General features: G+C 60.6%; 2 protein-coding genes across 7 annotated transcripts in view; one reads left to right on the top strand and one right to left on the bottom strand.

Moving 5' to 3' along the window:
- Window positions 1–35: 35 nt before the first annotated feature.
- On the top strand, window positions 36–21,001 carry NIT1 (nitrilase 1). 4 transcript variants are annotated; one of them, XM_043535023.1, is made up of 7 exons: window positions 36–451; window positions 11,988–12,092; window positions 12,353–12,628; window positions 13,599–13,702; window positions 15,216–15,349; window positions 16,751–16,876; window positions 20,414–21,001. In XM_043535023.1, exons 1-7 carry the CDS (start codon window positions 51–53, stop codon window positions 20,510–20,512), a joined length of 1,245 nt encoding a protein of 414 aa, XP_043390958.1. In that variant the 5' UTR covers window positions 36–50; the 3' UTR covers window positions 20,513–21,001. The 4 variants fall into 4 exon arrangements, with proteins under 4 accessions (XP_043390958.1, XP_043390957.1, XP_037739551.2 ...); XM_043535022.1 differs by having other exon boundaries at window positions 17,972–21,001; XM_037883623.2 differs by having other exon boundaries at window positions 82–383; window positions 17,972–21,001.
- DEDD (death effector domain containing) overlaps window positions 20,906–24,122 on the bottom strand; it is a 42,359-nt gene continuing 39,142 nt past the window's right edge. For all 3 annotated transcript variants that reach the window (XM_043535025.1, XM_007068129.4, XM_043535026.1), the window contains one exon: window positions 20,906–24,122. In XM_043535025.1, coding sequence (XP_043390960.1) covers window positions 23,746–24,122 — 377 coding nt within the window. In that variant the 3' untranslated portion in view covers window positions 20,906–23,745.

Below are 24,122 nucleotides of genomic sequence, written 5' to 3'. Positions count from 1 at the left end.
GGCTCGCCCGACACACACCCACACACACGTCCCCCCCTCCATCGGGTGCGATGGGCCCGCCCGGTACCTGCTCCGCCGTCAGGCCTTTGCCGGCGGATGGAGCTGTCGGCGCGGCCTTGCTCTTCCCACTGTCCGCCATCTTCCCGCCAGTTCTGCGCATGGTCCGTTCCTCCCCACTTCCGGGGTCACGACCTCCACCTGCCGGGAAAAAGGGCCCTTCGGGCGCCATATTTGTTTGGGGCACGTCCCCTAACGACGCTCCTCGGCCGCCGTCGCCTTCCGGCTTCGCGGGCCCTTGCTCCGCTCTCCGCAGGCGTCCGGCGGGGCCGGTCTCGGGGAGCCAGGAGCTGCTTCGCCGCCCCGTCGCCCGCGGCCTGCTCCATGTAACGGGCCCTGCTCGCGGCGGGGGCGGGGCGGGGCGTTACCGGCTCTGGCTCGCCCCGCGGGGCTGGTGACTGGCTATAGGCCCCCCCCCCCCTTGGCGGGCCGAGCCCCCCCCCCCCCTTGGCGGGCCGGGCCCCCCCCCCCACCCCCCTTGGCGGGCCGGGCCCCCCCCCCACCCCCCTTGGCGGGCCGGGCCGCATCTGATCGCGCCCTTGAGTTTCTGTCCGCCCAGAGCCTGAGAGTTCGGTTCCTGGGCCTGGGTTTCACCCTTAAAAACTCGGCCCCGGCCCCGGCCTCGGCTCGGCGGCCGCTGGGCGAACTGCCGAGCTCGTGTAAATCCCCAGAGCCCGGCCAGTCCGAGCGGAAAGGGGAAGGGAGCCAAAGTGCTCAGAGCTCTGACTTGTGCGGACTTCAGCAGCAAAGGCACGTCTCGGCTGACGGAAGGCTTCGCGCCTGAGCCGGCAGCCCTGCCCTTTGACCGGGTTGCGGGAGCTCTCTGCTCCCCGTGGAGTCTCACGCCCTCAGGCTCGTCTCTGGCGAAGGAGCCCTCCGGCCAGGCATTAAGCAGCTGCCTGGCATCTGGCACGTGTGGTTCTCGCTCCCTCTCCCTAGGAGAATAAGTGTGTTCAGGGGATGGTTTTGCTTTGGTGGGGTTTGTTCGTGCGGGTGGGGGCCGGTTGTGGGGGGTATTTTCACACGCACGTTGCTCTGTCTTTGTGTTGGAGGAGACCAGCTCAAAGAGCACTGAGCAAATATCGCTGAGCCCTCCCGTAGCTCCTCCAAGCAACCCCGGGGAGGCCAGACTTGACCTTCCTGCTGTTGCTGAGATAAGCCACTGAGAGCAAGAGACTGGTTTCTTGTCTCTGGCTGCCTGAGCCCCCTTCTTGGGGCCACGTTTCTAGGATGGTCAGTCCAGGAAGCCTCTTGGGTCAGATGTTCAGGGAAAGTGACTGCAAAAGGGACATGAATCTGGATGAAGAAATATTGGTGTTTGTTGGCATGTGTATTTTGGAAAGCTTTTCAAGGAGCGTGCTAAGCTGTGCTACCGAGCACCAGGCTGGTGTGTTGTGCTAGGGTTGTTGGCGAGCGCGGGGCAGGTTTGTGTTGCGGCAGGGTTGTTGGCGAGCGCTGGGCAGGTTTGTGCTGGGGCAGGGTTGTTGGCGAGCGCTGGGCAGGTTTGTGTTGGGGCAGGGTTGTTGGCGAGCGCTGGGCAGGTTTGTGTTGGGGCAGGGTTGTTGGCGAGCGCTGGGCAGGTTTGTGTTGGGGCAGGGTTGTTGGCGAGCGCTGGGCAGGTTTGTGTTGGGGCAGGGTTGTTGGCGAGCGCTGGGCAGGTTTGTGTTGGGGCAGGGTTGTTGGCGAGCGCTGGGCAGGTTTGTGTTGGGGCAGGGTTGTTGGCGAGCGCTGGGCAGGTTTGTGTTGGGGCAGGGTTGTTGGCGAGCGCTGGGCAGGTTTGTGTTGGGGCAGGGTTGTTGGCGAGCGCTGGGCAGGTTTGTGTTGCGGCAGGGTTGTTGGCGAGCGCTGGGCAGGTTTGTGTTGCGGCAGGGTTGTTGGCGAGCGCTGGGCAGGTTTGTGTTGCGGCAGGGTTGTTGGCGAGCGCTGGGCAGGTTTGTGTTGCGGCAGGGTTGTTGGCGAGCGCTGGGCAGGTTTGTGTTGCGGCAGGGTTGTTGGCGAGCGCTGGGCAGGTTTGTGTTGCGGCAGGGTTGTTGGCGAGCGCTGGGCAGGTTTGTGTTGCGGCAGGGTTGTTGGCGAGCGCTGGGCAGGTTTGTGTTGGGGCAGGGTTGTTGGCGAGCGCTGGGCAGGTTTGTGTTGGGGCAGGGTTGTTGGCGAGCGCTGGGCAGGTTTGTGCTGCGGCAGGGTTGTTGGCGAGCGCTGGGCAGGTTTGTGCTGCGGCAGGGTTGTTGGCGAGCGCTGGGCAGGTTTGTGTTGCGGCAGGGTTGTTGGCGAGCGCTGGGCAGGTTTGTGTTGCGGCAGGGTTGTTGGCGAGCGCTGGGCAGGTTTGTGCTGCGGCAGGGTTGTTGGCGAGCGCTGGGCAGGTTTGTGTTGTGCTAGGGTTGTTGGCGAGCGCGGGGCAGGTTTGTGTTGCGGCAGGGTTGTTGGCGAGCGCGGGGCAGGTTTGTGCTGCGGCAGGGTTGTTGGCGAGCGCTGGGCAGGTTTGTGTTGGGGCAGGGTTGTTGGCGAGCGCTGGGCAGGTTTGTGTTGGGGCAGGGTTGTTGGCGAGCGCTGGGCAGGTTTGTGTTGCGGCAGGGTTGTTGGCGAGCGCTGGGCAGGTTTGTGTTGCGGCAGGGTTGTTGGCGAGCGCTGGGCAGGTTTGTGCTGCGGCAGGGTTGTTGGCGAGCGCTGGGCAGGTTTGTGTTGGGGCAGGGTTGTTGGCGAGCGCTGGGCAGGTTTGTGTTGCGGCAGGGTTGTTGGCGAGCGCTGGGCAGGTTTGTGTTGCGGCAGGGTTGTTGGCGAGCGCTGGGCAGGTTTGTGTTGCGGCAGGGTTGTTGGCGAGCGCTGGGCAGGTTTGTGTTGCGGCAGGGTTGTTGGCGAGCGCTGGGCAGGTTTCTGTTGGGGCAGGGTTGTTGGCGAGCGCTGGGCAGGTTTGTGTTGCGGCAGGGTTGTTGGCGAGCGCTGGGCAGGTTTGTGCTGCGGCAGGGTTGTTGGCGAGCGCTGGGCAGGTTTGTGTTGGGGCAGGGTTGTTGGCGAGCGCTGGGCAGGTTTGTGCTGCGGCAGGGTTGTTGGCGAGCGCTGGGCAGGTTTGTGTTGGGGCAGGGCTGTTGGCGAGCGCTGGGCAGGTTTGTGTTGGGGCAGGGCTGTTGGCGAGCGCTGGGCAGGTTTGTGTTGGGGCAGGGTTGTTGGCGAGCGCTGGGCAGGTTTGTGTTGGGGCAGGGTTGTTGGCGAGCGCTGGGCAGGTTTGTGTTGGGGCAGGGTTGTTGGCGAGCGCTGGGCAGGTTTGTGTTGTGCTAGGGTTGTTGGCGAGCGCGGGGCAGGTTTGTGTTGCGGCAGGGTTGTTGGCGAGCGCTGGGCAGGTTTGTGTTGCGGCAGGGTTGTTGGCGAGCGCTGGGCAGGTTTGTGTTGGGGCAGGGTTGTTGGCGAGCGCTGGGCAGGTTTGTGCTGCGGCAGGGTTGTTGGCGAGCGCTGGGCAGGTTTGTGTTGCGGCAGGGTTGTTGGCGAGCGCTGGGCAGGTTTGTGCTGCGGCAGGGTTGTTGGCGAGCGCTGGGCAGGTTTGTGTTGTGCAGGGTTGTTGGCGAGCGCTGGGCAGGTTTGTGTTGCGGCAGGGTTGTTGGCGAGCGCTGGGCAGGTTTGTGTTGCGGCAGGGTTGTTGGCGAGCGCTGGGCAGGTTTGTGTTGCGGCAGGGTTGTTGGCGAGCGCTGGGCAGGTTTGTGTTGCGGCAGGGTTGTTGGCGAGCGCTGGGCAGGTTTCTGTTGGGGCAGGGTTGTTGGCGAGCGCTGGGCAGGTTTGTGTTGCGGCAGGGTTGTTGGCGAGCGCTGGGCAGGTTTGTGCTGCGGCAGGGTTGTTGGCGAGCGCTGGGCAGGTTTGTGTTGGGGCAGGGCTGTTGGCGAGCGCTGGGCAGGTTTGTGTTGGGGCAGGGTTGTTGGCGAGCGCTGGGCAGGTTTGTGCTGCGGCAGGGTTGTTGGCGAGCGCTGGGCAGGTTTGTGTTGGGGCAGGGCTGTTGGCGAGCGCTGGGCAGGTTTGTGTTGGGGCAGGGCTGTTGGCGAGCGCTGGGCAGGTTTGTGTTGGGGCAGGGTTGTTGGCGAGCGCTGGGCAGGTTTGTGTTGGGGCAGGGTTGTTGGCGAGCGCTGGGCAGGTTTGTGTTGGGGCAGGGTTGTTGGCGAGCGCTGGGCAGGTTTGTGTTGTGCTAGGGTTGTTGGCGAGCGCGGGGCAGGTTTGTGTTGCGGCAGGGTTGTTGGCGAGCGCTGGGCAGGTTTGTGTTGCGGCAGGGTTGTTGGCGAGCGCTGGGCAGGTTTGTGTTGGGGCAGGGTTGTTGGCGAGCGCTGGGCAGGTTTGTGCTGCGGCAGGGTTGTTGGCGAGCGCTGGGCAGGTTTGTGTTGGGGCAGGGTTGTTGGCGAGCGCTGAGCAGGTTTGTGTTGGGGCAGGGTTGTTGGCGAGCGCTGGGCAGGTTTGTGTTGGGGCAGGGTTGTTGGCGAGCGCTGGGCAGGTTTGTGTTGCGGCAGGGTTGTTGGCGAGCGCTGGGCAGGTTTGTGCTGCGGCAGGGTTGTTGGCGAGCGCTGGGCAGGTTTGTGTTGGGGCAGGGTTGTTGGCGAGCGCTGGGCAGGTTTGTGCTGCGGCAGGGTTGTTGGCGAGCGCTGGGCAGGTTTGTGTTGGGGCAGGGTTGTTGGCGAGCGCTGGGCAGGTTTGTGTTGGGGCAGGGTTGTTGGCGAGCGCTGGGCAGGTTTGTGTTGCGGCAGGGTTGTTGGCGAGCGCTGGGCAGGTTTGTGTTGCGGCAGGGCTGTTGGCGAGCGCTGGGCAGGTTTGTGTTGGGGCAGGGTCGTTGGCGAGCGCTGGGCAGGTTTGTGTTGCGGCAGGGTCGTTGGCGAGCGCTGGGCAGGTTTGTGCTGCGGCAGGGTCGTTGGCGAGCGCTGGGCAGGTTTGTGTTGGGGCAGGGCTGTTGGCGAGCGCTGGGCAGGTTTGTGTTGCGGCAGGGTTGTTGGCGAGCGCTGGGCAGGTTTGTGTTGGGGCAGGGTTGTTGGCGAGCGCTGGGCAGGTTTGTGTTGGGGCAGGGTTGTTGGCGAGCGCTGGGCAGGTTTGTGCTGCGGCAGGGTTGTTGGCGAGCGCTGGGCAGGTTTGTGTTGGGGCAGGGTTGTTGGCGAGCGCTGGGCAGGTTTGTGTTGCGGCAGGGTTGTTGGCGAGCGCTGGGCAGGTTTGTGTTGGGGCAGGGTTGTTGGCGAGCGCTGGGCAGGTTTGTGTTGCGGCAGGGTTGTTGGCGAGCGCTGGGCAGGTTTGTGTTGGGGCAGGGTTGTTGGCGAGCGCTGGGCAGGTTTGTGTTGCGGCAGGGTTGTTGGCGAGCGCTGGGCAGGTTTGTGTTGCGGCAGGGTTGTTGGCGAGCGCTGGGCAGGTTTGTGCTGCGGCAGGGTTGTTGGCGAGCGCTGGGCAGGTTTGTGTTGCGGCAGGGTTGTTGGCGAGCGCGGGGCAGGTTTGTGTTGCGGCAGGGTTGTTGGCGAGCGCGGGGCAGGTTTGTGCTGCGGCAGGGTTGTTGGCGAGCGCTGGGCAGGTTTGTGTTGGGGCAGGGTTGTTGGCGAGCGCTGGGCAGGTTTGTGTTGGGGCAGGGTTGTTGGCGAGCGCTGGGCAGGTTTGTGTTGCGGCAGGGTTGTTGGCGAGCGCTGGGCAGGTTTGTGCTGCGGCAGGGTTGTTGGCGAGCGCTGGGCAGGTTTGTGTTGGGGCAGGGTTGTTGGCGAGCGCTGGGCAGGTTTGTGTTGCGGCAGGGTTGTTGGCGAGCGCTGGGCAGGTTTGTGTTGCGGCAGGGTTGTTGGCGAGCGCTGGGCAGGTTTGTGTTGCGGCAGGGTTGTTGGCGAGCGCTGGGCAGGTTTCTGTTGGGGCAGGGTTGTTGGCGAGCGCTGGGCAGGTTTGTGTTGCGGCAGGGTTGTTGGCGAGCGCTGGGCAGGTTTGTGTTGCGGCAGGGTTGTTGGCGAGCGCTGGGCAGGTTTGTGCTGCGGCAGGGTCGTTGGCGAGCGCTGGGCAGGTTTGTGCTGCGGCAGGGTCGTTGGCGAGCGCTGGGCAGGTTTGTGTTGGGGCAGGGCTGTTGGCGAGCGCTGGGCAGGTTTGTGTTGCGGCAGGGTTGTTGGCGAGCGCTGGGCAGGTTTGTGTTGGGGCAGGGTTGTTGGCGAGCGCTGGGCAGGTTTGTGTTGGGGCAGGGTTGTTGGCGAGCGCTGGGCAGGTTTGTGCTGCGGCAGGGTTGTTGGCGAGCGCTGGGCAGGTTTGTGTTGGGGCAGGGTTGTTGGCGAGCGCTGGGCAGGTTTGTGTTGGGGCAGGGTTGTTGGCGAGCGCTGGGCAGGTTTGTGTTGGGGCAGGGTTGTTGGCGAGCGCTGGGCAGGTTTGTGTTGGGGCAGGGTTGTTGGCGAGCGCTGGGCAGGTTTGTGTTGCGGCAGGGTTGTTGGCGAGCGCTGGGCAGGTTTGTGTTGCGGCAGGGTTGTTGGCGAGCGCTGGGCAGGTTTGTGCTGCGGCAGGGTTGTTGGCGAGCGCTGGGCAGGTTTGTGTTGGGCAGGGTTGTTGGCGAGCGCTGGGCAGGTTTGTGTTGCGGCAGGGCTGTTGGCGAGCGCTGGGCAGGTTTGTGCTGCGGCAGGGTTGTTGGCGAGCGCTGGGCAGGTTTGTGCTGCGGCAGGGTTGTTGGCGAGCGCTGGGCAGGTTTGTGTTGTGCTAGGGTTGTTGGCGAGCGCGGGGCAGGTTTGTGTTGGGGCAGGGTTGTTGGCGAGCGCTGGGCAGGTTTGTGTTGGGGCAGGGTTGTTGGCGAGCGCTGGGCAGGTTTGTGCTGCGGCAGGGTTGTTGGCGAGCGCTGGGCAGGTTTGTGTTGGGGCAGGGTTGTTGGCGAGCGCTGGGCAGGTTTGTGTTGGGGCAGGGTTGTTGGCGAGCGCTGGGCAGGTTTGTGTTGGGGCAGGGTTGTTGGCGAGCGCTGGGCAGGTTTGTGTTGGGGCAGGGTTGTTGGCGAGCGCTGGGCAGGTTTGTGTTGGGGCAGGGTTGTTGGCGAGCGCTGGGCAGGTTTGTGTTGCGGCAGGGTTGTTGGCGAGCGCTGGGCAGGTTTGTGTTGCGGCAGGGTTGTTGGCGAGCGCTGGGCAGGTTTGTGCTGCGGCAGGGTTGTTGGCGAGCGCTGGGCAGGTTTGTGTTGGGGCAGGGTTGTTGGCGAGCGCTGGGCAGGTTTGTGTTGCGGCAGGGCTGTTGGCGAGCGCTGGGCAGGTTTGTGTTGCGGCAGGGTTGTTGGCGAGCGCTGGGCAGGTTTGTGTTGCGGCAGGGTTGTTGGCGAGCGCTGGGCAGGTTTGTGCTGCGGCAGGGTTGTTGGCGAGCGCTGGGCAGGTTTGTGTTGTGCTAGGGTTGTTGGCGAGCGCGGGGCAGGTTTGTGTTGCGGCAGGGTTGTTGGCGAGCGCGGGGCAGGTTTGTGCTGCGGCAGGGTTGTTGGCGAGCGCTGGGCAGGTTTGTGTTGGGGCAGGGTTGTTGGCGAGCGCTGGGCAGGTTTGTGTTGGGGCAGGGTTGTTGGCGAGCGCTGGGCAGGTTTGTGTTGCGGCAGGGTTGTTGGCGAGCGCTGGGCAGGTTTGTGCTGCGGCAGGGTTGTTGGCGAGCGCTGGGCAGGTTTGTGTTGGGGCAGGGTTGTTGGCGAGCGCTGGGCAGGTTTGTGTTGGGGCAGGGTTGTTGGCGAGCGCTGGGCAGGTTTGTGTTGGGGCAGGGTTGTTGGCGAGCGCTGGGCAGGTTTGTGTTGGGGCAGGGCTGTTGGCGAGCGCTGGGCAGGTTTGTGTTGGGGCAGGGTTGTTGGCGAGCGCTGGGCAGGTTTGTGTTGGGGCAGGGTTGTTGGCGAGCGCTGGGCAGGTTTGTGTTGGGGCAGGGTTGTTGGCGAGCGCTGGGCAGGTTTGTGTTGGGGCAGGGTTGTTGGCGAGCGCTGGGCAGGTTTCTGTTGGGGCAGGGTTGTTGGCGAGCGCTGGGCAGGTTTGTGTTGCGGCAGGGTTGTTGGCGAGCGCTGGGCAGGTTTGTGCTGCGGCAGGGTTGTTGGCGAGCGCTGGGCAGGTTTGTGTTGGGGCAGGGCTGTTGGCGAGCGCTGGGCAGGTTTGTGTTGGGGCAGGGTTGTTGGCGAGCGCTGGGCAGGTTTGTGCTGCGGCAGGGTTGTTGGCGAGCGCTGGGCAGGTTTGTGTTGGGGCAGGGCTGTTGGCGAGCGCTGGGCAGGTTTGTGTTGGGGCAGGGTTGTTGGCGAGCGCTGGGCAGGTTTGTGTTGTGCTAGGGTTGTTGGCGAGCGCGGGGCAGGTTTGTGTTGCGGCAGGGTTGTTGGCGAGCGCTGGGCAGGTTTGTGTTGCGGCAGGGTTGTTGGCGAGCGCTGGGCAGGTTTGTGTTGGGGCAGGGTTGTTGGCGAGCGCTGGGCAGGTTTGTGCTGCGGCAGGGTTGTTGGCGAGCGCTGGGCAGGTTTGTGTTGGGGCAGGGTTGTTGGCGAGCGCTGGGCAGGTTTGTGTTGGGGCAGGGTTGTTGGCGAGCGCTGGGCAGGTTTGTGTTGGGGCAGGGTTGTTGGCGAGCGCTGGGCAGGTTTGTGTTGGGGCAGGGTTGTTGGCGAGCGCTGGGCAGGTTTGTGTTGCTGCAGGGTTGTTGGCGAGCGCTGGGCAGGTTTGTGCTGCGGCAGGGTTGTTGGCGAGCGCTGGGCAGGTTTGTGCTGCGGCAGGGTTGTTGGCGAGCGCTGGGCAGGTTTGTGTTGGGGCAGGGTTGTTGGCGAGCGCTGGGCAGGTTTGTGTTGCGGCAGGGTTGTTGGCGAGCGCTGGGCAGGTTTGTGTTGCGGCAGGGTTGTTGGCGAGCGCTGGGCAGGTTTGTGTTGCGGCAGGGCTGTTGGCGAGCGCTGGGCAGGTTTGTGTTGGGGCAGGGTCGTTGGCGAGCGCTGGGCAGGTTTGTGTTGCGGCAGGGTCGTTGGCGAGCGCTGGGCAGGTTTGTGCTGCGGCAGGGTTGTTGGCGAGCGCGGGGCAGGTTTGTGTTGCGGCAGGGTTGTTGGCGAGCGCTGGGCAGGTTTGTGCTGCGGCAGGGTTGTTGGCGAGCGCTGGGCAGGTTTGTGTTGTGCTAGGGTTGTTGGCGAGCGCGGGGCAGGTTTGTGTTGCGGCAGGGTTGTTGGCGAGCGCGGGGCAGGTTTGTGCTGCGGCAGGGTTGTTGGCGAGCGCTGGGCAGGTTTGTGTTGGGGCAGGGTTGTTGGCGAGCGCTGGGCAGGTTTGTGTTGGGGCAGGGTTGTTGGCGAGCGCTGGGCAGGTTTGTGCTGCGGCAGGGTTGTTGGCGAGCGCGGGGCAGGTTTGTGCTGCGGCAGGGTTGTTGGCGAGCGCTGGGCAGGTTTGTGTTGCGGCAGGGTCGTTGGCGAGCGCTGGGCAGGTTTGTGCTGCGGCAGGGTCGTTGGCGAGCGCTGGGCAGGTTTGTGCTGCGGCAGGGTCGTTGGCGAGCGCTGGGCAGGTTTGTGTTGGGGCAGGGCTGTTGGCGAGCGCTGGGCAGGTTTGTGTTGGGGCAGGGTTGTTGGCGAGCGCTGGGCAGGTTTGTGTTGTGCTAGGGTTGTTGGCGAGCGCGGGGCAGGTTTGTGTTGCGGCAGGGTTGTTGGCGAGCGCTGGGCAGGTTTGTGTTGCGGCAGGGTTGTTGGCGAGCGCTGGGCAGGTTTGTGTTGCGGCAGGGTTGTTGGCGAGCGCGGGGCAGGTTTGTGTTGCGGCAGGGTTGTTGGCGAGCGCGGGGCAGGTTTGTGTTGCGGCAGGGTTGTTGGCGAGCGCGGGGCAGGTTTGTGTTGCGGCAGGGTTGTTGGCGAGCGCTGGGCAGGTTTGTGTTGCGGCAGGGTTGTTGGCGAGCGCTGGGCAGGTTTGTGTTGCGGCAGGGTTGTTGGCGAGCGCTGGGCAGGTTTGTGTTGGGGCAGGGTCGTTGGCGAGCGCTGGGCAGGTTTGTGTTGCGGCAGGGTTGTTGGCGAGCGCTGGGCAGGTTTGTGCTGCGGCAGGGTTGTTGGCGAGCGCTGGGCAGGTTTGTGTTGCGGCAGGGTTGTTGGCGAGCGCTGGGCAGGTTTGTGTTGGGGCAGGGTTGTTGGCGAGCGCTGGGCAGGTTTGTGTTGGGGCAGGGTTGTTGGCGAGCGCTGGGCAGGTTTGTGTTGGGGCAGGGTTGTTGGCGAGCGCGGGGCAGGTTTGTGTTGGGGCAGGGTTGTTGGCGAGCGCGGGGCAGGTTTGTGTTGGGGCAGGGTTGTTGGCGAACGCGGGGCAGGTTTGTGTTGGGGCAGGGTTGTTGGCGAGCGCTGGGCAGGTTTGTGCTGCGGCAGGGTTGTTGGCGAGCGCTGGGCAGGTTTGTGCTGCGGCAGGGTTGTTGGCGAGCGCTGGGCAGGTTTGTGTTGCGGCAGGGTTGTTGGCGAGCGCTGGGCAGGTTTGTGTTGGGGCAGGGTTGTTGGCGAGCGCGGGGCAGGGTTGTTGGCGAGCGCTGGGCAGGTTTGTGTTGGGGCAGGGTTGTTGGCGAGCGCTGGGCAGGTTTGTGTTGCGGCAGGGTTGTTGGCGAGCGCTGGGCAGGTTTGTGTTGCGGCAGGGTTGTTGGCGAGCGCGGGGCAGGGTTGTTGGCGAGCGCTGGGCAGGTTTGTGTTGGGGCAGGGTTGTTGGCGAGCGCTGGGCAGGTTTGTGTTGCGGCAGGGTTGTTGGCGAGCGCTGGGCAGGTTTGTGTTGCGGCAGGGTTGTTGGCGAGCGCTGGGCAGGTTTGTGTTGCGGCAGGGTTGTTGGCGAGCGCTGGGCAGGTTTGTGTTGGGGCAGGGTTGTTGGCGAGCGCTGGGCAGGTTTGTGTTGCGGCAGGGTTGTTGGCGAGCGCTGGGCAGGTTTGTGTTGCGACAGGGTTGTTGGCGAGCGCTGGGCAGGTTTGTGTTGGGGCAGGGTTGTTGGCGAGCGCGGGGCAGGTTTGTGTTGCGGCAGGGTTGTTGGCGAGCGCTGGGCAGGTTTGTGTTGGGGCAGGGTTGTTGGCGAGCGCTGGGCAGGTTTGTGCTGCGGCAGGGTTGTTGGCGAGCGCTGGGCAGGTTTGTGTTGCGGCAGGGTTGTTGGCGAGCGCGGGGCAGGTTTGTGTTGCGGCAGGGTTGTTGGCGAGCGCGGGGCAGGTTTGTGTTGCGGCAGGGTTGTTGGCGAGCGCGGGGCAGGTTTGTGTTGCGGCAGGGTTGTTGGCGAGCGCTGGGCAGGTTTGTGTTGCGGCAGGGTTGTTGGCGAGCGCTGGGCAGGTTTGTGTTGGGGCAGGGTTGTTGGCGAGCGCTGGGCAGGTTTGTGTTGGGGCAGGGTTGTTGGCGAGCGCTGGGCAGGTTTGTGTTGGGGCAGGGCTGTTGGCGAGCGCTGGGCAGGTTTGTGTTGGGGCAGGGCTGTTGGCGAGCGCTGGGCAGGTTTGTGTTGGGGCAGGGTTGTTGGCGAGCGCTGGGCAGGTTTGTGTTGGGGCAGGGTTGTTGGCGAGCGCTGGGCAGGTTTGTGTTGCGGCAGGGTTGTTGGCGAGCGCTGGGCAGGTTTGTGTTGGGGCAGGGTTGTTGGCGAGCGCTGGGCAGGTTTGTGTTGGGGCAGGGCTGTTGGCGAGCGCTGGGCAGGTTTGTGTTGCGGCAGGGTTGTTGGCGAGCGCTGGGCAGGTTTGTGTTGCGGCAGGGTTGTTGGCGAGCGCTGGGCCGGCCGGGCTGGTTTGTTGTGGTAAGGTTGTTCTTGAAAACCGGGCTGGTTTGTTATGGTAGGATTGTTCACAAGTCCTGGGCTGGCCAGCTGGTGTGTGGTGATCGGGTTGTTTGTGAGCACTGGACTATTCCCATTTCCTATTATGATTATATTCTGTTGAAAAGGGAGACACTGATCTTCTTTTAAAGCCCCCCTGCTCTCACCTCCACCCATCACCCCGGGCTGCCAGCATCAGGCCTCCGAGGAAGGGGGTTGGTCTGGGCCTCTTGCTGCAGGGGTTGAGCTGAATCATTAACCCCCCTTTCTCTGCGCATCCCCCAGGCTGAGAGTAGTGATCCAGACTGCCCTATGCCCACTGCACCGGGCCTATCGCCAGGTTCCTGGGAGACAGCTGCAAAGGATCCCATCCCGCACAGCCAGCCGCAGGTACAATGGGCAGGGTTGTGGGGAGTTGGGCTCCTGGGGAGGGTTGGAGGAAGCTGATGTCGGATTCTTTGAGGCCTTTGCATAGGCTTCCTGTCCAAGGCCTTCTTTGGGAGGACCCTTTACACTCCCGTCCAGCAACATGGCCTCCCCACTGGGACCATAGAGAGCTGGGCTGGCTCTGGGCTGGAGCCCAGAAACTGCAGCCGTCTGCCCCTCCCCATATCAGTCTGTTCCACTCTCCTCTTGTTCCTGGCCCCCAGCTCTTCCCTGCTGTCCTGTGCCCCTTGGCAGCCTGGCATAATGGCTGCCACTGCGCTGAAGCCCCTCATCGCCGTGTGCCAGCTCACCTCCACGCCTGACAAGGAGCAGAACTTCGCCAGTTGCTCGCGGCTCATCCGGGAGGCAGCACAGCGAGGCGCCTGCGTCGTCTTCCTCCCCGAGGCCTTCGACTTCATCGGCAGCGACACGCAAGAGACCCTGAGCCTGGCCGAGAGCCTGGAGGGGGCCCAGATTCAGCGCTACGCCGGCCTGGCCAGGTACAGCTCTGTACGACAGAAGAGCAGTACAGGCGGCGCTGGGAAATCCCTTTCAGGGCCAGGGCAGGATTGGGCCCACTCGCTCAGCCCGCCCTTGTTCACATGGCCTGCGCGATGGGGCTCCTGCCCCATCCCTGGGGGCTGGCCCACAGCAGTACTCTGCTTTCCAGCCAAACTGTGATCCCGTGTTTCGTTTCGCCCTCTTCCCACTATTCCGCCCCCATGTCCCGCCCTGTCTGTCCCTCGTCTGTCTGGAGCTTGCTCCCCTGCCCATGTTGCTTTGAATCTTTCCCCATTGTCACCTCCGATTGTTCCTGAACTCCCGTCGCTCTGTCATTATCGCTCTGGAAGCAAGGGACTTGGCGTGGGAGCCGGGTGATGGGAGGGGGCAGGAATGAGCTACCCTAGGTGGTGTCACATTTCTGAAGGGTCAGACCCTCAAGGGGGAGAGGTCAGACGTGACCAGAACCCTGTTTAGAAGAGCCCCAGTGGAGCCGATGGGGCTTGTGGTCCCTTCCCAGGCTGGGTGGGCAGGGGATGAGGAGAGGCAGCAAAGCAGAGCTGGTTAGGGTTCACTACAGGCCTCCCAGCCTTGACAGCGTCTCTCTAAATGGCAGCGTGTACAACAGCCACTCTCGTTGGGACAAGCAGTGGAGACCGTCCGCTCTGGGCTGCCGGTTGGGGCATTGTCCCCATCAGGTCCCTGTTCCTATTGGACAGATGTGGCTGGCACTAGCCGGCAGAAGGGCCAAGTGCTGAGTGAGCCATGGAACCAGCGCTGTCCTCTGGTGGGGCCTTGGCAGGGCGGGCGCACGCACACAAGCAGGGAAGTGCGGGAGGGAAGCTTGCCTTGGGCTGCAGCTGCTCTGGGGATTGAGGCTGTCAGGCTCCAGAGCCATTGCTCGGGCACGCGGGGGCAGCGAGGGTCTCCGCGCTCCCTGTGTAATGTGGGTGCATCTCTGCCTGACAGGGAGTGCCGAGTGTGGCTGTCTCTGGGTGGCTTCCATGAGAGAGGCGAGGACTGGGCCAGCACCCGGAGGATTTATAACTGTCATCTGCTCCTGGACCCCACAGGTGAGAGCATCGGGTACCGTGCCAGCCACTCCCTGCAGGGAAATCTCCAGGCACTGCCCCTTGTGCCCACTGACCTGGCTCCAAGCCCCTGCCATTGTGGGGTAACTGATGGATGTGAAGGGGTCACCGCTCTCTGCCCTTTGTCACCGTGCCTGGTATGGGTCACAGCTGAGAGGGCCAATCTCAGGTCAGACTGTCAAAAACTAGGCAGACACTCCCACGCTCGGGGTATAGTCTAGAATTAGATTTAACCAGAGCTGCAACAATTGTGTGTTCCTGGATCGCCATACTAGCTTAACCCGGAGCCGCAGACAGTCCCCATAGACATTCCAGTCTATATCATCACCCAGGCAGACTAGACTTCTGTGAGCAAAGGTTATTAAAACAGATCAGTGGATGCTCAGGACCTTAAACCAAAGACAACGCTGTAGCCAATCCTTTAGTAAACTAACTAAAGATTTATGAACTAAGAAAAAGGAATGAGAGTTACTAAAAGGCCAAAGCAAATAAAAGTTGGATCAAACTATGTTGTCCAAAACGATAGCAGGATGTTAAATCTGCTAGTTGTCTATAAGTCTTCCTGGGTTGGGCCAAATAGTTTTGGGGACCTCAGTCCATTTATTTGAAATTTCCCCAGTTAGAATTCACCAGTCCTGAGATGAGGTAGGAAAGAGGTGGTGAGGGGCCTTTGGTCTCCCCCTTTATATCTTAATGGGAAAAATCCTGGCTGTGTCATGGGTCAGGCAGTTCCATGGGGTACGTGTTTTGCCATCAGTCCTGGATGTGAACTACAAATTTTGCTGGCACCTCCTGTGCACATACAGTCTGAGGGTCTTCAGGGCAACATGCAGAGGCCCCTATTTACAGTTCTTTTGTTATACCTGAAGAGCCAGCCTGTGGGCATTTCTCAGACATATAACATGTTTGAGTTACGAAATTCTGATATATATTTGTAACTCCCCATACAGTGTTAATACATACATTATAACAGGATAATAATACTCAGCAGCTTACAACTTTTCCAATGATACCTCACAATACATATTTTCAACAAGATTTATCTCGCTTTTGTAAAAGTGGTGACCATATTAGTGTAGACTTCCACCTTCCTCTTTAGACAGTATCACACCCATTCTGGCAGTTCTGGGCCAGGGCATGAACCAGACCCCCAATTCATCCAAGCTGGCAAGAAGGAGGCAGTGTGGGAGTCAGGACTCCTGGGTTCTATCCCCAGCTCTGCAGGGGGAGTGGGGTCCAATGGGTTAGAGCAGTGGTGGGGCTGGGAGTCAGGACTTCTGGGTTCTGTCCCCAACTCTGTTCTTTGCTGTGGACGTCCCTTCCCCCTGCCTCCAATGGGGACAATGCTGCCGACCCACCTCCTAGAGGCTGTGGAGAAGTGGGGTTGCAAAGCGCTTGGAGTGTTGGCCCTTTCCCCTAACCCCCTTCTAGTGATTCCCCAGAGGCAGCGGGATGCCCATGCTGCCTGCAGTCTCCTCTCCCCACTCGTCCCCAGGGCACGTCGTGGCCACATACAGGAAGACCCACCTCTGCGATGTAGACTTGGAAGGGCGAGTGTCTATGAAGGAGAGCAACTTCACCAACCCCGGGCCTGAGATTGTGTTGCCTGTCAGCACCCCTGCTGGGAAGGTAGGAGCCCGGGTCTGGCGGGGAGGAGGGTCTGGACAGGGCAGGGTGCTCCAAGATCCGAGATTCTCAGGCCAAGCCTTGTGCTGTCGATCTGGAGCAACGGCACCAACAGCGGGGGTGACTCTGGATTTACCCTGGAGTAGCTGAGAGCAGAGCTGGGCCCTTGCAGTGCTCCTGCAGCCACTGAGCCTGAGCCTTATGGCAGCAGTTCCCCATGGCTGCCGAGACAGAGCCCTCAGAGTCGGCACATCCCGGTCACCTAGGCAGCTCTGGCTAGGGCTGGGCTGGAGACGGGTTTCCCGTCTGACGAGTATTTTTGAGAATTCAGAAATGTTTCCGTTGGGAGTTGAGGTCTGGCTGAGTCATTGCTCGGGGGCCCTGACCACTGCCTGCCCCAGGTCGGATTGTTCCACGGAAAATGAGAGTTCAAAGCACGGGGCGGGGGGAGAAGTGCTATTGCAAACTGAGGCTGGGGGAGCCCTGGGCCCAACTAGGAGCCCCAGTAATCTATGTTGGCTTCTGTGTTTCCCTGCCGGAGCGGGAGGGGTGGCATCTCACAGGGCTGAATATTTGGCTGGCATCACCATATTTGGTACAGGTAACTGCTTCCAGATACAGTGGTGTGTCAGGACCAGTTCCCTTATTTCACTAACGCATGACAGACCCAACCCCTCCCTCAACAGTGACCATGATGCACCCTGGTGTGCAGTGTGGCTTTATGCCTGGCCCCCAGTAACCCCTGGAGCATGTGGACCGGTGATCCACATCATTCTGATTCCTGCTAATATCAGTGCAGGTGCCATCCTGGCTCCAGCCCCCTGACTGATCCCTGCCAATGTCTGCTGCAGTGAAATCCTGCAGTAGTGAGTTCTGTGGGTCATCTAGAAGGTAGATTCTTGCAGCTTTCCATGGGTGGCCTGTACAATGCATCTAGCGCCCCTGGGTGTTTGGGCACAGGGTAAATGGGAGCCCAGTTGGCCTTCTCTCCAGTGAAATAGCCCTAGTCACTTGGCGTTTTCCTCCCATGGCTCCCTGCCCTTCTTGTGCCAGGCCTTCCTTGCAATGAGGTGGCCCAAGCTGAATGTGCTGTTACACAATGAGCTGATGCACATCATGGAGCTGCCCCGAATCCCTCTCCCAAGAGGGCCAAACCAGTGATCCTAGGGGTGGAGGAGGATGGGGTCTGGGGAGCAGCAGGCACAATCAGGTCCTTGGATCCCTGCCCCCCCCTCCCCCCCCACACACACACACTTTGGTGGCACCTGTTGTGCAGACAAGACTGGAGCTGCCCTGGGGGGTGAGTTCTGGGGCCCAGGGCAGATGCGGCCCTTGCTTGGTTGAGGCCCATCACTGGCAGCACCCATGGCGATCTCTGTGTCATTTGCCTCTTCCTCCCCCCAGGTCGGCCTCGCCATCTGCTATGACCTGCGTTTCCCAGAAATCTCTCTGGCACTAACCCAGGAGGGGGCGGAGATTCTCACCTACCCATCAGCCTTCACAGTGACCACAGGCTCCGCCCACTGGGAGGTGAGTCCAGCTGTGATTGCCTGTTGCATAGTGACATGGACAATGCAGAGCCTGTGTATATGAGACCATGGCTCACTCTAGTCGGTGTAACACACAGAGCTGTTAGAACAGCTCCTGACCATTATAAGAAGGGGGGGATTCCTTTAGAGGTCTCTGTGTTTGTTTGGTACTGGCAGCCCTGAGTTCAATCCCTACCAATGCCCAATCCTTCCCCTCCCCAGCCATGGCCGCCCCTGCCCCCCATTCCTCTCCCTCCCTGTCCTGGATCCTGCCCCTTTCCCACTTCTTGTTCTTATTCATCTCTCCATCTTCTGCCCTGCCCAGCCCCCATCCTCACCACTCCAAATTCCAATCCCTCCTCCTCTTGGGTGCCCCTGCTCTCAGTTCTGAGGCCAGATGAGCCCCCAGTACCCAGAGAAACAAGCAGTGAAAGTCCCGCTCAGCTCTGGCATCCCTAGGCTGGAGCATGTAGGAGCTGGGGTGGGGGAGGCTGGAGCATGCTCGGGAGGAGAACTTAGCTGCCAACTCTAAGAAGTCTCTACTGAGCATGTGCAAACTGAGATTTTTTCAGAGGCTCATAACTTGGCCAAATTTGGGCCAGTTTTACGGGTGATGGCAAAAGGCACCTCAGTGGCCCCAAGGCCATTTACCCAGTCCCTGCTCCAAAGCCTCTGGGCACTAGAGCCGCTCAATGAAAGAGTGGTGAGAATGTGTTTAACTCGGGCAAAGCCATGTATCCCCTAATCCTGTTCTCAGAAATGGTGGAGCCGTTTTAGCTGCAACTTTCCAAAAGCGTTCACCCCGAGGCTGACGCCTGGCGTGGGGAATCAGTCCGAACAGTTCAAGTTTGACAAAGTTGGAAGCCACTGAAAACAGGGTCTCAGAATGGGAAGTGTCAGGCAACCTTAATTATAGGCAGCACTTCCAGCCGAGACTGAGCTGAGACCCACTGGCGGGGTGATACGTGGGGAGCCTCCTGCCTTTTTCAGCAGCACAAAACTAGCCCAGGAGCTAGCCGGGAGGGTTGGCTGGTGTGGCGCTTGGAGGAGAGCGTCCGTGGTGAGCTGCCCTGCCCCTTTGTCCGCCCTGCTGCAGGCGCTGCTGCGGGCCCGCGCCATCGAGACCCAGTGCTACGTGGTGGCAGCAGCTCAGACCGGGAAGAACCACGAGCACCGCACCTCCTACGGCCACACCATGGTGGTGGACCCCTGGGGCTGCGTGATTGCCCAGTGCCAGGAGGGGCCAGGCCTGTGCTACGCGGAGATCGACCTGGGCTACCTGCGCCGCATCCGCCAGGAGATGCCGGTCTGCACCCACCGGCGGGCCGACCTCTACGGCAGGGTCACTGTGCTGAAGAAACCTCCGCCTCCCTGAGGGGCTGCCCCCCCAGGAAAATCAGCCACTGCCAGCCAAGCCCTGCAACCCTCCATAATCAGGAGGCAGAGCAGGGAGCAGAGACCCCTACTGGTATCACCTCCTCCCCCCCACACACCCCTCCCGGTATCACCTCCTCCCCCCACCTCCCCCTGCCCAGACCCACTGAGCAGGGCTGAAGGCTCTCCTGGTGTGTGCTGGGCAGAGGCGCCCTCTGGGGGACAGCATGGAACTGCAGCATCCCCCAACAATTCCTGCTCCGGCTGGTGCTGCCTTGTCAGGCCCTAGCGAAGATGGAGCATTTCCCAAGGGTGAAGGGAGCAGCTCCAGCTGGGCCCCTGGCTTCTCCAGGCAGCAGCTGATGCGGCAGCTGCCCCATGGAAGGAGCATTCGCAGTCGGCTCCAGCAGCTGAGCAGGTAGAGGGGAGGAAGCGGAAGTGAGGCAGCTGCTGGTAAAAGCCCGGCTCAGAGACGGAGCAGTGGAGAGGTTCCTGGGGAGGCTGGGGCTAGCTCGTGTGTCAGACCCGTTCCCCTCTCAGCAAACACTCGAGCTGTACCAGTTCCTGAGGCATCCTGCCTGCTGCCCTTGTCACTACGTCCCTGCCGTAAGAACGGCCACGCTGGGTCAGACCAAAGGGCCATCCAGCCCAGGATCCTGTCTTCCAACAGTGGCCAATGCCAGGTGCCCCCAAGGTACTGGTACTGATCTAGTGATCTCTCTCCTGCCATCCATCTCCACCCTCTGACAAACAGAGGCTAAGGACACCATTCCTTACCCATCCTGGCTAATAGCCATTAATGGCCTTAACCTCTGTGAATTTATCCAATTCTCTTTTAAACCCTGTTAGTCCTAGCCTTCACAACCTCCTCAGGCAAGGAGTTCCCCAGATTGACTGTGCGCTGAGTGAAGAACAACTTCCTTTTAAACCTGCTACCCATTAATTTCATTGGGTGGCCCCTAGTTCTTATATTATGGGAACAAGTGAATAACTTTTTTCCTTATTCACTTTCTCCACACCACTCATGATTTTATAGACCTCTATCATATCCCCCCTTAGTCTCCTCTTTTAGTGCCCTAAAACTGTCCCATGGTCTGCCTGAGGTGGGGTGGGGCTCAATTTCCCAGCAGAGGGAGAGGGGCTCTCCACCCTGGGCAGTTCCCCTGTGATTTATAGCTAGTTAGGAAATTCTAAGAGGGCAAGAAGTCTGTTACTTCTGAGCGTATAGGGTGTTCCTGATTCCCCTTTGGCCTCAGAAAGGGATGGATGGGCCTGGGCTACTTCACCTTTAGAGCCCATGGGTCTTGGAGCAGGGAACTGCACCCTAGTTATAGCCCCTACAATGCTGCTCTGAGCCCTCGGGCAGGTCCCTTCCCCCTGCCTCAGTTTCCCCATCTGTCTGATGACACATGCTCCACAATCTTTAGGTGAAAAGCTCCACGTTAGCACGAGACCCAAGCAGCTGGGGAAAGGAGAAGTGACACTTAGTAATTGAGGTAATGGGCAGCCCAGAGGGCTGGATGCTGGCCACAACCCTGGGGTGAAGTAGGAGAACTGGATCATCTTCCCACTGTACCTCTCTCCCACAGCTCAGGACCCCCTCCCTGCTGTTATCTCCCCTCTGCAGGCAGCCAATGCCTCCCCAGCAAGGTCTCCCATCCCAGCGCTTGATGGTGGCTCTGCCTTGTATCTAAGCTACTGTCCCTCTTGTGTATCACTTTCTCCTCTGCTCCCACTGGCCCAATGGAGAGCAAGGCCCAAAGACCCACAGTTTAGCAGGAAACACATTCCCTACCCCAGTAAAGGGACTGTCACTCTAGTGGTTAGAGCAGGAATTCTGGCTCCTATGCCCAGCTTGTAGTGACTTCCCCAGCCTCTTCTACACTACCAGTACCCGTCTGTCCAGGCAGGTGCACTCAGAGTGAGACTGACCGTTGGGACGGTACTTTTGTGGTGGCCCTTCGGTTTGCATCTGTAAACCAGGGCCAAGGCTGAATTTCCTCCCAGGGAGAGCGTGAGGGTTCAGTCCATAATAGAGAATTGTGAGCTGACTGGGGGGCAGTGAGCACACTGTATGGGGGGAGAGGGGGTCCAGCCCTAACCTAGCTGGGTGCATTGGCTGAGCCAGTGCAATTAATCAAGGCCGCACTTACATCATCTGCAGGCTGATCTAAATCCAGTGGGGCAGTTCCTGCCTGTTGGAGCTATCGGTTCGGGCTGGCTGCAGACTCAGGCAGACATCGCAAAATGGTTCTGGAGCTGAGCTCAGCAGTGAAGAGAGGCAGTCTTCAGCCATGCCACCCCCAGGGCCCCTGCTACTCATGGCTTCTTTTCCCAGCACAGCGCCGTTACCTGAAGTGCAGATGTGACACAACGAGGCCCCACCTTTACAAAACCCAAGGGGGGACCAGCGGCCCAGCCACAGCACTGCTGGTTAACGTCGCCCTAGGGCTTAGCTGAGCTAGGCCAGCTGGGATCTTAAGAACAAGATGAATGTTGCACTTCCCAGGCATGTGTGCTTCTGCAGAGCTCAAGGTCACCCTGGTAGGAAATGGAAAACCCGAGGCCAGATGCAACACTTCAAAACAAACCACCCCAAACAGCTGGAAGGGAACGGAACTGACCCAGCATCTGTGCAGTAAGGAAGCAGACGAGATGCAGTAGATGTTTATTTCAAGAAAACTGAAAGCTACATGGGGATTATGACTGTTATATTGGAAGTTTAAAAAATACAGAAGAGTCACAGAAATTACACAGTTTGTGCCAGAATTGTCCTTAAACAGGGAGGTGTGTGCGGGGAAGGAGGGGTCTACACGCTCTCAACTGAGACAGCCTGTGGATAGAAAATGCATCAACACACACACACACACCAAACAACCCCATCAAGGCATGAGGGTTGCAGCCTGCAGGGCTATCACATGCCAGCTTTGTTGGATGGGGACTCGGTAAGCACAACACCCTCTTTCTTATGCCTCTGCCCATGCCCGGGTAGGGAGGCAACAATCCGTAACAAACATTTCTCCACCCCACGTGCACTGATCTGGCTTCCAACAGTCTTTTAAGGCACAGCTCCTCAAAAGTACGGAGGTACGTATCTCCCCATGGGAGTTGGGCACCTGCATACCTTTGAGCATCTGAACCGATAAGGAAAACGTCCTGCAGCTCAGCAGAGATTTGGGAGGATGGGAAGAAGAAAATCAAATGCAGCAAAAATAACCCTCAGACCCATTTGTTCTCCCTCAACTCAGTGTGGAGTTCTGTGGAGCTGCTTTAGATTTGCGGCTCCTAAGTCCTGGGGTGTTTACTTGAGTTACCAGGAAAAGAACTGGGGAGGAAGAGAATTTTCCAATTAAAATGCACTCGTGGCTCCTGGAAGATTGATTCTGAGAATGACCATTTCACTGACAAGCCCGCTCAGCCCCAGGCCCACCGTATCCCTGACATGATGTTACCAAGTGGGCACATAACTGGCTAGGTCTGCCCTGGCACCAAGTTCTGGGCTCAGCAGGAGGGGAGAGAGGAGGGAACAAGCCCAGAGGCCTGTTACCAAAAAGTAACAAAAGTCAGCCCAAAATTAAAAATATGCAGCTAAGCCAGCCACTGGCCCAGGCCACCTGTGGCATCCTGCGTGCAGTGGCAGGAGACGCTCGGACCGCAGCCTCTAGCGTGTTACTGCTTTAGCCAGCCCCACTCCCCATGCTGGGCGAGGGCTCTCTCTCAGCCATGGGGATTGTAAGGGAGGGGCAGGCAGAGGGCCAGCCCTGAGACTGTTCGTATTACAGCAGCCCCGAGGTGACAGGTGCTTTGCAAACAGCCAGCTTGCTGGCCCCAGAGCCATCACTGTAACTAGACAGGGCCTAATGCAGGACGGCACCTCCTAGTCCTGCCTGTTGGGAGCAGCTCCTTCCTCCTGGGATGGATGTCCAGTGCCAGCAGACAGACAAGACCCAGCACCACGGAGCTGACCAGGAGCAAACCAGGCAGCACCACCCTGATTGGCCCCTCCTTGGATTTTTCCCCACCTCTAGGTTCCCAGCTGGAGTCTGTACATCTGGGCAGGGGGAACAAATTTAACTCTCAAACCTTCCGTTATGGGGTAGGATCAAACAGGAGCCATCTTCTTCCCAGTTGGGAACGGGCCCTGTGCCAAAGTCTTACTCTACAACCTGCCCCACTGCATCCCTCCCTGCTGCACAGCCCAGGGGACACAGCCAACCCCACCACCAGAGGAATCTGCACCACTGCTGGGCCCGGCCTTGTAGTAGCAAGAGGGAGACATTGACGCATCAGCTGTGACATGGGCCAGGGTTGGGCGCTCACCACCCCCAGGCCCTGCTGCCGTGACACTGCCCCTGAACATCCCAAAAGCCTGGCCCTGCCCCCATGCGTTCCCACCCTGCAGGCAAAGGGAGCAAGGGTGCACATCTCCATGTGCAGAACTCTCCTGCTGGGCCTGCAAGCATCTCTCAGCTCTGGGGGGAGCAGCTGTGGCTGGACCAGCTCTATGCATCAGATGGGCAGGGCAGGGAGCCCCTTGCTCAGGTTTCCTCTCTGGGGTCAGAGGCAGATGCTGGCCTGGCAGGGATGGGGGGAGGATTGCAGGGAAGGGGGTAACAGGCACACAGGCTGGGAGAAGGGAACACTGGCCCAACAATTAGCTCTTGCCTCTGGAGGAAGATTAACAGCATTGGCTCCATTCGCGCAGATGTTACTCCTGAAACAAGCCTGCCCAGCCTAGAGCAGATGATGCCACAGGACCCCGCCAGGGGTTGGGACAGCAATCGCCTTAGCTCAGCCTCCCTCCCCACCATCCCACGCTGGAAAGATACCCAAACTGGCTAAAGGGCACCCCTGCCGGATCGCCAGCTGAGTGCGGAGTGGACTGGTGGAAACGGGCTCCCAGCAATGGAAGGCCAATGCCCCAGGCCCCCCCGCATGCTGTTTATTCCACACGCACACAGCTCCCGCTGCACTCGTTCATTTTTATTAAAGTGAATAATCAAGAGTCCCACCTCCCCAGCCCATCTCCGCCCCGCGTCCCCCACACGCACAGGGCCCCGGTGCCACATGACAGTTCTGCCTTTTTTAAAAAGAAGACCGTATAAAAGAAAAACCAGCACAAGAGAACCGGGGGGGAGGGGAAGGGAGGACACGTGAGCACCCAGCGCTCCTGCCGGCAGCTCTCCCTTCCTCCTACCGCTGGGCGGTTCGGCGTCCTTCGGCCAGGCTCCTGGAGCAGAGCGGGGAGTTGCTCTCTGGGTTGCCCCAGGTATCGTGGACTCTCGGCTGGGCTGGGGCCACCAGAGAGCTGGCTAAGTGGCAGCACAGCCCTCCCCCGGCTCAGGCAGGTCCTACAGTTACACAGCACTTGGCAGGAGTTTGCTGGGGGGCGGTGGTGCTGGGGGGGGGCGGTGGGTATTTAAATGATTTTTCCTTTTAAAAAAAAATGAAACGATTGGCTCCCAAAGAGCCGCCAAGGCCAAGCCTGGGGGAGGGTCAAGGGGCCGTGTGCAGCATCAAGTTCCGCAGGAGTTTCTGGCGCCCAACCTCGTAATCCTCCTCGTCCACGTTGACCAGCAGCTTGATGGCCTCGTGGCCCACGGCTTGCTTGAGCGAGTCCGTGATGAAGACGCCCTTGAGGGCCTCCAGCAAAGAGCCGTTTATGTAGTCGCGCCAGAAGGCGTCGAGGTAGGTGAGCTCTGAGAATTTTATGTCACAGATGATCGAACCCAGGTCCCGGGATTTTAAGATGGTGTTGGCCTGGTTGAAGCGCTCGAATTGCCGCTCCAGGGGATCCTGCTTGTTGGAGAAGACGTTGCCCTGGAGCGCCGTCTCGTGCTGGCAGTACTCGGCTCGGACTCGCAGGCGGATGT

The sequence above is a fragment of the Chelonia mydas genome, chromosome 24, assembly GCF_015237465.2.
Source record: "Chelonia mydas isolate rCheMyd1 chromosome 24, rCheMyd1.pri.v2, whole genome shotgun sequence".
NCBI classification, from domain to species: Eukaryota; Metazoa; Chordata; order Testudines; family Cheloniidae; genus Chelonia; species Chelonia mydas.
Note: the sequence above shows the minus strand (reverse complement) of the source record. Positions and strands in the feature narration are given on the sequence as shown.

Excerpts from the sequence above, each read along its gene's own strand:
- NIT1 (XM_043535022.1), top strand. The coding sequence starts at position 51 with ATGGGCCCGCCCGGTACCTGCTCCGCCGTCAGGCCTTTGCCGGCGGAT. Across the intron at positions 12,629-13,598 it reads CGCTACGCCGGCCTGGCCAG|GGAGTGCCGAGTGTGGCTGT; the intron begins GTACAGCTCTGT and ends TCTGCCTGACAG. Across the intron at positions 13,703-15,215 it reads TCTGCTCCTGGACCCCACAG|GGCACGTCGTGGCCACATAC; the intron begins GTGAGAGCATCG and ends ACTCGTCCCCAG.